General features: G+C 40.5%; 1 protein-coding gene across 1 annotated transcript in view; it reads right to left on the reverse strand.

Moving 5' to 3' along the window:
- The window catches only part of MYO5A (myosin VA), a 172,548-nt gene that overhangs the window by 44,749 nt on the left and 116,756 nt on the right, over positions 1-11,043 (reverse strand). The window contains exons 22-29 of the mRNA XM_019503826.1: positions 9,164-9,412; positions 7,505-7,598; positions 6,707-6,855; positions 5,815-5,928; positions 3,666-3,809; positions 2,691-2,744; positions 1,765-1,992; positions 64-72 (exon numbers count right to left, since the gene is read on the reverse strand). Coding sequence (XP_019359371.1) covers positions 64-72; positions 1,765-1,992; positions 2,691-2,744; positions 3,666-3,809; positions 5,815-5,928; positions 6,707-6,855; positions 7,505-7,598; positions 9,164-9,412 — 1,041 coding nt within the window. The remainder of the gene's footprint in view (positions 1-63; positions 73-1,764; positions 1,993-2,690; positions 2,745-3,665; positions 3,810-5,814; positions 5,929-6,706; positions 6,856-7,504; positions 7,599-9,163; positions 9,413-11,043) is intronic.

An 11,043-nucleotide genomic window follows, 5' to 3' on the forward strand; every position in this document is an offset into this window, starting at 1 on the left:
GGGGGGGGGGGGTTGTTTTTAAGAAGTCTGTAAGAAATCTTACAGCACTGAAAGATTGTTTACCTTATCCTCCTGTAAATCAAATTGGCAAGCGATAAAGAAGAGAAACAATTGGTCAATAAACCTCTCTCAGACCATGACAACCCAAATTACCAGTCAGAAATTAGCTGCAAACTCACTCTTACCAGCCCACCAGGCATCTTTTTATCTGTCTTGCCCTTAGAAGTGTCAAAAATCATTTTTACTTCATCATCATATCTTTTCAGAATAGCAAGGGAAATAGTCTCTGGTGAGCTTTAAAGCTTTGGTTGACTCAGTTTTCCTGTCCAATCCCAATATTTTCCTCTTTGGTGCACTCTGCATTATAACTTTCTTAAATAGAAGAAATACTTGAAAACCAAAGAAAAAAATCTTGATATATCACCCGAATGTAGAGGCACACCGATACGTTGTTCACTTATTGGACTGGCACCGATACGAGGAAAATTGAGAGCACTGGCAATTGACTCTTTTTTGTTTGATGTGGCCGATAGCGTAGCTGATAAATGCCGCGTGCATTTATCATGCCCCCCATGATCTTCTAGGGTGTGTGCAGTGGTGGGAGCCGCTCCCCCCATCCCCCACACCATCCAGATGAGCCATGGCTCTGTCCCATGCCCTGCCCTAGCCCCTGCTCCATTCCCTCCCTCACTGTGGCAGCCTCGATCTGCACCCTCCTTACTCCTTCCTGCCCCCCCTTCCCCCACAATAGACTTGTCAGCTGGATTGCTCTCCACACTGCACGGCTGCACATCAGAATCAGAAGAGGATTGGCCGATAGAGCTCATTAAAAATCAGCCATTGGTATTGGCCCAAAAAATCTATCAGTGCACCCCTATCTGAATTATATGCTTGTTTTTCTTGAAAATAAGGACCTTGGTGAAGTCTGATGGTACCTTCTACTCTGGATCAAACAATACAGTAAATCTCGGACAATAAAGTGGAATGTACTTAGCACTGTAGATTATCCTTTTGACACTTTTCTGCTACTTTGAAACAAACAACATGATAATTAATGCTTCAGTGAAGAAATCTTTCCCACTGCCTGTCAACTGAGCATTACTGGAGATGGACTCCTAGGATCTGCGGTAAACTAAATATTCATTAGGGAACAATATCACTCATACTACATCATAGCAGCAAATGGCTGACAGTGATTTCTGCACTGCTAGCAGATTAACTAATTTAACTGAAGGGGCTTACTCTGAGTTTTCTGCAACATACGTATTGCACAATTCTAATTAATGCTCTTCAATTATTTTTGCTGCCAATTTCTAAAGATGTCTGGGCTTTCAGAGTTCTTCTGAATAACGTTAACAATTAAGCTTGATCTTTCAGGCAGTTAGGAGAAAGACATTTTCTGCAATTTTTTAAGCTTCAACTTCCAGCGTTTGCCAATCAATAGTGCGTATAGTCATCTTTGGAAGATACTGGCCAAACCATCCACCAATCAGTCCTGGTGCAACAGACCAGATATTTTTAAGCTCAAACTGGCTGGTATGCAGGCCAGAAATCAGGAGTTAATGCACTCTATCAATGTAATCCATTCTAATATCTATGTTCTTATAACAGTTTAGTGCCTGCTCATCCCCAGGAAGTTCATATGTCTAGGCTTAGCAAAGCCTACTGCCTTCCCAGACATTCATCAGACAGGCTACCACGTAACAAACTAGCCCAGTGCTGTAGTTTAACTATGTCACAGAGCCTCTGCTGGGTATTACTTACCTTGGGTTGAATAGCTTCCTTCTGGCTCACCAGCTGAGACCTCAGGATGAGGACTTCTTCCTTGCGTACCTCCAGCTCCTCACTTACTGAAGTCAGCTGATCTAGGAGGACTCTGTAAGCAGGGGCACCAGGAGCAGTCACCTCTGGAGAGCTCTTTTCCATCAGAGCCTTCTGCAGCTCATTAAGCTCATTCTTCAGTTTCTTATTCTCTGATTCAAGTTCTTGACGCTGCAAAATCAAGGACAGCCCCATCACTGAGCAATGCTTCTTTTACTCCTCCATATTACTAAAACAGAATTATGAACCACAGAAGGGTAAAAATCTGAGTGACTGTTGTGAAAATATAGTCATTCTCTGCCTGTCATTCTTTGTGTTCTCCTAACAATTGATACGGTGCCTCAAAGGATTTCATTAACTATCTTTTGTCAGAAGTACAAAACCAGAATATGTACATGTGAATTGTACAGAGTCAATTAAAATCGCTCTCTTTCTTGAACAGCAAAAAAAGAGAATTTCTATGAAACCCCAGCAAGAGGGCTCAGTATTGCTACTGAACTTTTGTAACATTTGATAGTATTTGGACATAAGTCTGGTCCAAAATATATTCTGATATCAATACAGTTCCGGGCTGGGTTCATGGTATGTACACAAAGTAACCTTAAACCCAAGGGAACTGGCCAGCAGAGAAGTCATCTAGCCAAAAAAAAGGACTCACTCCCATTCCTCTCAAGGTGTAGGCCCCAGCCACATATTCTACACCTCACAAAGAACAAACTATGCAATAAAATGCTTGCTGAGGAAATTTCTTCCTAATTCTTCCAGCTGACTTAGGTCAGGAGAGTTGGTATCTCTTACCCCAGCCAGAATACCTGGAGACAACATTCTTATTAGTTACATAAACACCAGAAGCCTCCAGTCCACAATACCTTGAGTGATTCATACTCCAACTCTGCGCCTCTCATCGGTGGCCTCTCCTCTTCCTAGGAGTAACACACACAAAAAAATAAACACTATGTCTCTTAACTGTCACTAACTGATCTCAACTGGATCATTTCTCAGTCACAAAAGGAGTTAAACAATCATCTTCTCACAGAGCTCAATGCAAGACATCCAGCCCTACACCCCTGAATTCTTTCTGTGAAACATTAACATAGACTTGTTCCATTTACTTATGATCTAGTTTTCAAACATGTCCAAGTACTTCCAGCTCTCAACAATATTGAAAAAAATTGTCCTACCTATTTTAAATGGCCCACTAAGGATTTAGGAGCCCAAATTTAGGTAACAAGCCTTGAAAATATTGGCAAAGCAAAATAAGTATTAACAGACTATATGGGCACATCCAGATGAGTGCACATGTGCAATATGCAGCAGTACAAACCCATCTGTGGCACCACAAACCACATGCACCACACATACAGGCATTTGTTGTGTTGCTAATTTGCAGCACGACAGGTTTTTCTGACACTGGGAAATCCTGGTGTCAAAAAAACCCAGGCCTGAAAAAAGAGGGGTGGTGCACATGGCAGCAGCATGCACCACCTGAAACCGGAGCCTGGCGAGCTGGAGCTACACTCTGGCTGCTGGTCAGGCTCCACACATCTGAAGCCTCAGGAGACACCCAGGACATCAGGGAAGGCTGTTGGGGCCAACCCAGGTACTTTAAAAACTGCCCCTGCAGCCATTTTTCAACATGGAGACAATGACACATGTGACAGTCTGGGTAGTTTAATTACAGCAGCTCTTGGAGACGCTTTAATTAAAGCAGTCCCCACCCTGACACACCCAGAGTGCATCTATAAATGCCCTATGGCTTTACGTTGACACCATTTAGCATTCATGGAACAAACAGTAGGTGGAACAACCTGATGTCATCATATAATTGGCTAGATACACTCTACCCTGGTCTTGGCACGAAGAGCCTGTTCCTCCTTCCGGTCCAGTTCATCCTGCAAGGACTGCTTTTCTTGCTCCAACTCTGTAACTCGTTTCTGCAGCTTGAGGAACAGAGACATGTCCAACGGTGTCTTTTTCTCGCTTGGCTCCTGAACAGAAAAGAACAAAGTGAGAACACAGTTCTACACCAAGAACAAGATTTTTCATCAATCTTCAAAAGTTGACTTAAAAACAAATCTACTAGTATAAATAAAAGCATCTAATCTAAGGCATTAAGGGTGGAAAGAAACTAACTAAAAGGCATTAGGCCTGTAAGTAATCATACCTTTTTTTCTTATTTGTTTGGAAAGGGGAGGGAGAAAAGAGATAAGCTTGTGGTTAGACTTACTAAAAACAAGCTGCAGATACAGACAAACTTCTCCTAATTTGCACGACTATTAGGTTTTTTAGTTAATAACAACATTCTATACTATAACTACTAGGTTTTTTATTTAATAACATTCTATACATGTTATTTGGATCCATTATAAACCAACTTAAGCAATTAGATGGGATGTGAAATATAAGGTTATCAGAAGGTAAGTTTCATCATTTCCTTTTATTTAAATTTTTTCATTTCCCTTTATTTGTATGATTTTAGATTGACTAGACTTCTCTTGGTATTTTGCAGAATAAAGGTCATCATTCATAACCCATGAATGGAAAGGAACTTGGTTCTCATTTCAAATCATCTCTACTTTTTTTTATACCCTTTTCTCCTGTTAGCCTGTAAATTTAACATCAGTTTGATTTTTAGGGGATGAATTAAATTTAAACTCTATTTCTACTCTAAGTTATTGTATTTATTAATATTCCAAAGAACAAAATTGACATTAAACATGGTTTTGGCAAAGGAGCAACCTTTACATATAGTTTCCAGTTAACCTAAGAGGAGAGTATTTAGCACTCGCATGAAACATTGTAATGTATGGCTACCTTTTACTTTGTCCATTTATCCTTATGCATAAGGGCATCTCTAAGTCAAAATATAGCAAACTGAAAATGAGAGAGGATCCATACAAAATACTGGTTGCTGACTTGGAGAGTTCAGGATATTTGTATTTGTGCTAGGAAATCATCATCCAATGAGGAGTTTAGGAATAAATATGGTTGTCAGTAAAGTGCAACTGTGGGGCTAACTAGCCTGCACCAACTTCAGTTCCCAAATCAATACTGTTCAACAGATGAGACAAGAGTGCTGTACATACTGGCCAAAGTCAAGAGTAAAATAGCTAGTTTAAAAGAAACTTCTGGGGGGCTGAGATGAAAATGCTATTGACAGCTTTACTGACAATGGCACAAGTCAGTCCATGAATCTGATGGCTGTGTGTGTGTTTAATCTTAGCATATATTAAAACAGACTTGCATAATTATTCATAACTAGTGCCCATTGCTGGAGAATGTAGACAAACTGAGTAATCATCCTGGAAACCTCCAAGTAAACTGGAATTTGCATTTTTGTATATTTGAGATTACAGTAATGATAAGGTACCATTTAAATTTTATTTTTTGTACGGTACAGAGAAAAAAGAATATTAATACAATATTTTCCTATTAAGAGTGAAACTGTGCCAGTGGAAAGAGTCCACATTAAATCTTTTAAATTTGGAGTTTTGGTGATGCAAAGGACTGCATAGCTGATCTGCACTGGATGCTTGCAGCAGTTTTGTGAATCTAAGTGTAACTGAACCATGAGATTTGAAGCTGCCTTCCGAGCGAGAGACACGTGGTTACCAAGAGCACAGCTACTTGTGCCTGTAGGTATTTCAGGATCTGCTTTTCCGCGAGTCTCCATTGGGTTTTTTTCAGCTCCTACTTCTGTGTGCGCAAATGACTGTGCTTGCCATGGTGGGCAGGCAGCCGTTTTACATGTGTAATTCAAACAAATGTGGTCAACATTTCTACATGTACTTATTGTCATGCAAAAAAATTACACATTTTTTCACTGAGGCATTAGACAAAAACAACTACATAAATAGTGGGACATTCATAAAGAAAATGAGATAGCACCAACTCAAGCATTGGATTTCTTGATGCTAAGTTTTGCACAAAGATTTATTATAAAGAAAAGATCTGTTTGGCACTGATCAAGTACTTGAATTTCTTTTGTATTACCTCTGTTCTCAGTGGTAAGTCATCTGCCTCTGTGATCTCAGAACTAAAGGTATATTCAGATTCGTTGCTGCTGTGAGTTGAATCTGTTCTTTTGTGCCCAGGCTTGGGAATGCTCTGAAAAGTACAAATAAAACAAGTCAGTACCAGCAGTTGGTTTTTCAATATTTACTTGTCATAAACCCTGCAGGTAATTAGTTAGTGTTCTGTGTTACTTCATTGCAATGAGAATTCTGGGAATGGTTGAGATGGCTGTTCTCCTTGTGCAACATGAAACCAAAGCGCACAGAAGAGATTTGATAACCAAGCCTATTGGGGAAGGGTAGCAGAAATGAGCAAAAGTGCAGTATTTTGTGGAAAGTTAAACCCAAGTGTTCAGGAAAAGATCAGTCAGCCCAGGATAACAGAAGTAGCAAGCATCCTGTGAAGATTGTGTATTTCCCCACATCCCCTTGCAAGATTAATAGTGGCTGGATTGGCTACAGATGAAGAGGAGGCGAAGCAGAGTTGGGGAGTGGCACACCTTAGTATTCCATGGATCTGTAAGACTGTAGCTAACAATCAGAGGTCAAAAGAGGTTTTGAAAAAAATCCTCCATAATTCAAGAGAAAAAAAGTCAATTGCTAATAAAAGTTAAATGTTGTGGATAAGCAAAACTATTCAAATCAGAAGCTATTACTGCTCCCACATACAGGCACACAGTTCCAACCCCATATATATGAGCAAAATCTTAATTATTTAATAATAATAATAATAATAATAATAATAATAATAATAATAATTATTATTATTATTATTATTATTATTATTATTATTATTATTATATCTAAATGAGTTCTGTTAAAAACACAGTCCAGGAATGCTTCATCATTCTCCTAATTTTTAAGCTACTTACCACCATGAAGTTCATCTCGTCCTTGAGATCATCATAGCGTTCTTCTAAGCGGCTGAACTCATTCAGTAGGTTCTGATACCTTAATCGTTCATCATTCAGATCCAGCTCAAGCTGTTTAGTTTCCTCAGCTAACTTCTTCTCCATGGTCTCTGTCACAGAAAACATGAAAACAAAGCATAAACAACAGTCCTAACTTACTGTGTGGTGTCCACATTCTGTAGATGCAAGATAAAGTTCAGGATATTCGACACGTGTGTAAAGACATTGTTAAAAAGCAAAAACAGCCTATAGCACTTGTGCTACCACAGTAAAGTACTGTATCACCAAAGACACAAAGGACTAAAACATCATTTCATGGAAAGACTCACTAGGATGTTTTAAAATTATTTTTCCAATGTCTTTCTTCTAATAGGTTAGAGTAGCAGTAATAAAATGGTCTATCAATTAAAATTTTATTTTAAAACTCTCTGCCTACTTTTATGTTGCATCAGTCCAGCATCTGAAGATGGCATCTCCATTTATGCATGATTTTCAATGTAAAATGAGGGATAGAGTTAGGTGTACACTAGAAAATAGTTTGCTAACATGCAACAATGCATCTGTTCTTTGGAATACACTACAGACACAGTTGGCCCCTGTGTGCTTTTTTTTCCTGTGCTCATAAACTTCAAATTAAAGGACAGTGTAGTTTATAAACTGCAGAAAATTGGCCAGGTCTGAGTGCCAATGACTATAAAGAGTGCTGCTTTACAAATGATACTAAACAGAAAAAATGGAAGTGCAGTTATTAGGACTGACCTGTGAACTCCTTGACTTGGTCACAGATGCGACGATTCAGCTCTTCCTTCTCATTCTTCAGCAATGTATTCTGTTCTTTAAGTTCCGATACCAACTGCAAAAACAAAGAGCATTAGGTTAGGAGGAAGGTTTCAGTCAATGTGTCTGTTTAAACAGCACACTCTAAGCTCTAAAGGATCTAACTCAACATCTACAAGCTTGCAGTAAGACTTCAAAACCTTAAAATATTCTAACTGTCCCTGAAAGAATCAGATCAGTAAGTTGAAGTGATGCCATCTTCACTTAACTCATCCTTCTTCTACCCTCCTGTATGAACAACACTGGATTTTCTGTCAGGTGATAAAAGTGACCCTGACACCCTAAACTATCTATAACATCTTCTAGTAAAATTCCAAAGAATGCCATTGCCTCCAAAGACGTACAGATTAGAGACAAATTCAATATTCTTGCCCCATGTTTCCATTAAAAAATCTAAGGGTGTGTCTGCCCACAAAAGTTGTACTACTTTAATTCATCAGGGCAGTTAAAATGGTGCAAAGCACCTAGTGTGAATGCATTTGTTCTGCTATAAAGCAAGGCACACCAGCCTACCTGAATCCACATTAGAGGATGTATACATGTAACTATACTCAAAAAAAAAATTGTCCCCTAAAAGATAGGTATACCGGTACATAGTGTAGAACAGGTTTATAAACATTTAGGCTAGGGACAGAAATTACACATAAATCAGCATAAATGATCGGAAACAGGTTCAAATCTGTAACACAAGAGAAGTTCAGTGTGCACAAACCGCTTTGAAAATGGCCCAAACCAATTTAAGATAAATCTGGATGGATGCGGTATTAGACTTAACTGATTCAGGTTAAATCAGTTTAATGCACTTCTCCCCCAGATCCCCTCCAGATTCAAGTCAACTCTCAGACCCTGAGCACCCCAGGTTACTTTGCACCTCCCCCATAACTCCCCTCCCCACCTTTGCAGGGTGAGTGGCCTAGCCTTGGCCCAAGATGTCTGCTCCAACTGAGCATGGAGGCATGATCTAGTGCCCCCCTGCTTCTGGCATGGGCCACTGCAGGCATGTGGCTGCATTTCCAGAATCAAAAGTGAATGTCTGTTCACTTGCTTATCGGTTCAATCTTAGACTAACCTGCAATAACTGAATCGATTCAGCCTCATGCTTTTTGACTGTTTCTACTTAGCCTTAAAGAACTGTCCTACAGAGCTGTTCTTGTACAAAGGACCTAGGAATCTAAACAAATTTTAGTGGTAGGATGTATTTGTTTGTTTCATCAGCAAGCAATAATATACTTCCCATCTGATAGGGGCTGGGAGTGCAAACCAGTTTTCCAGAAAAAAACAGATTTAGATTTGTAGGGCAGTGCATTGTCCATTATAGATGGCAGAGGAGACGGGAATGATCAGCCTGGGGTCAGATCATTTGTATGTCTGTTTCTAGCTTTAAAGAGTGCTCCATTCTGCAAGCTCCCAGTGTTGTCTGTACCCTATTGCATATCCTGTACCCAACCTCAGAACAAGAACAGAAAAGAGGAGAAAATTAACAGCCTCAGCTCTGCAAGTGACAGGAAGAGTGAACTGCTGGGAACGTTAAAGATTGGTGATTTGTAAAACCTGGTAGAGTTTTGGGCCTAGAGTTCTTACTTGTTCATTTTCCAGTTTGTATTTGTCTGCCCATTCCTCTATAGTCTTCTTCTCTGACTGAGTTCGGTGCAAATCCTTTTGGAGTTTGGCAACCTCCTCCTGAAGGCTGAGGACACGGTTGGTGGCATTCTTAGCCTCCTCCTCACTCATGCGCAGCCGTTCCACATCATTTCGCAGCTTCTCTGTCTCCGAGCTGTAGGTGTTCTCCAAGCTAGTTAGCTTCTCCAGCAGAGATTTGTACTCTTTGTTCTTTGCAAAATACAATGCAGACAGCAGGAATTAGATGGACTTTCAGGAAAACACCGCAAGGGACAGAAGACACTCCAGTCTGCAAATGTGCATTCATATTGCAAAATAAAAATCAGACAGACCTGCATTCACCCCACCCCCAACTACACAAAATGACAAGCTTCCAGCTAACACCATATTAGCTACCATGGATGCCACATCTCTGTACATCAACATCCCCCATAAAGACAGATTACAAGTGTGAAGAACATTATCCCCAATAAGAAAATTGCTTCTGTTTCCATTACACACTCTGGCTTTGTCCTCACATGCAACTGTTTCAGGTTTGGGGGACTCCTTATATGTACAAATGAACGGCACTGCCATAGGCACATGTATGGCCCTTAAGTAGGCCAACATATTTGTGGAAGACCTTTAAGTACCTTTCGTCTGCAGCTGCTCTCCTGTCCTCATGATCTACTTAAGGTACTCTGATGACATCTTCATTGTATGGATGCATGGGATGGAATCTCTAGAGAAATTTCACCAGGCCTTTAATAACTTCCACCCCCCATCAAACTCTGGAATATTCCACCCAGCAAATTCATATCTTAGACACTACAGTAACATTGTCAAGGTCCACTTTGCAGCCACATTTTATCAAACTGGCCAACTGCCACAGCTACCTCCATGCCACCCATCTTCATCCTATGCATACTGTTAGATTCATGATCTATACCCAAGCTCTGCGTTACAACCATATCTGCTCTCACTTTAAGGAGCAGGGATTCCTACAATTATAATACAACCCAAAACTGTAGCCATACAAATCAACAAAGCCAGATTTAGACCTTGCTCTGACCTGCTATAATACCAACCCAAGGATGAGTCCCTTTGGTTGTTGCCTATAGGCCCCCCTGGCTTGAACACCTGAGACACATCATTAGTGACCTGCAACCCCTCCTGGAAAAGGCTGACCATCTCAAAGTAGTTATGGGAGCAAACCTGCCCTGGCTTACAGGTAGCCTCCCAATCTCAAACAGTATCTCTCAAGCAACAGTCTACTTAAATCCCAGTCTCACTGAGGCACCTGGCCTTGCAACAGACCCAAATAGTTTCTGTGCTCTAACATCATTACAGGCCACATCATCACTGGATTGAATAACATGGATTTCAGCACCTGAGGTTCATTCACTTGCAACTCCACCAATGTCAGGTAGGCCATCACCTGCTTACAGTGCCCCTCTGCTATTTACATCAGAGAGAAGGAGTGAATCTTATGCAACAGAATGAATGAACATTAATCTGACATCAACTGCCGAAAGACATGCAAACATAAGGCACAGCACTTTAACCTCCCTGGACACTCCGTCACTGACCCCAGGGTGGCTGTTTTTAGATTTTTAGAAACTGATTTGAATGGGAAATTGCCTAACAAGAAAGCATCCACAGGCTGGACTGTGTTAAGTATGGTCTAAAAAAAGACTATGGATTCTTATTCCATTACCTGGATTAGTTTTTGTGACTCCTTTGTTTCTATAGGTTTAGTTGCTTATTTGTTTGCTTCTTCCAGCACTGCCTCCCCCCCCCGACTCACTGCTCCAGCTGGCAGGGGGTGATCCCCACTGCTCTCCGCTACCCCACGCCACACA

This window comes from Gavialis gangeticus, unplaced genomic scaffold (assembly GCF_001723915.1).
Source record: "Gavialis gangeticus isolate Ggan-Ray unplaced genomic scaffold, GavGan_comp1, whole genome shotgun sequence".
In the NCBI taxonomy this organism is placed as follows: domain Eukaryota; kingdom Metazoa; phylum Chordata; order Crocodylia; family Gavialidae; genus Gavialis; species Gavialis gangeticus.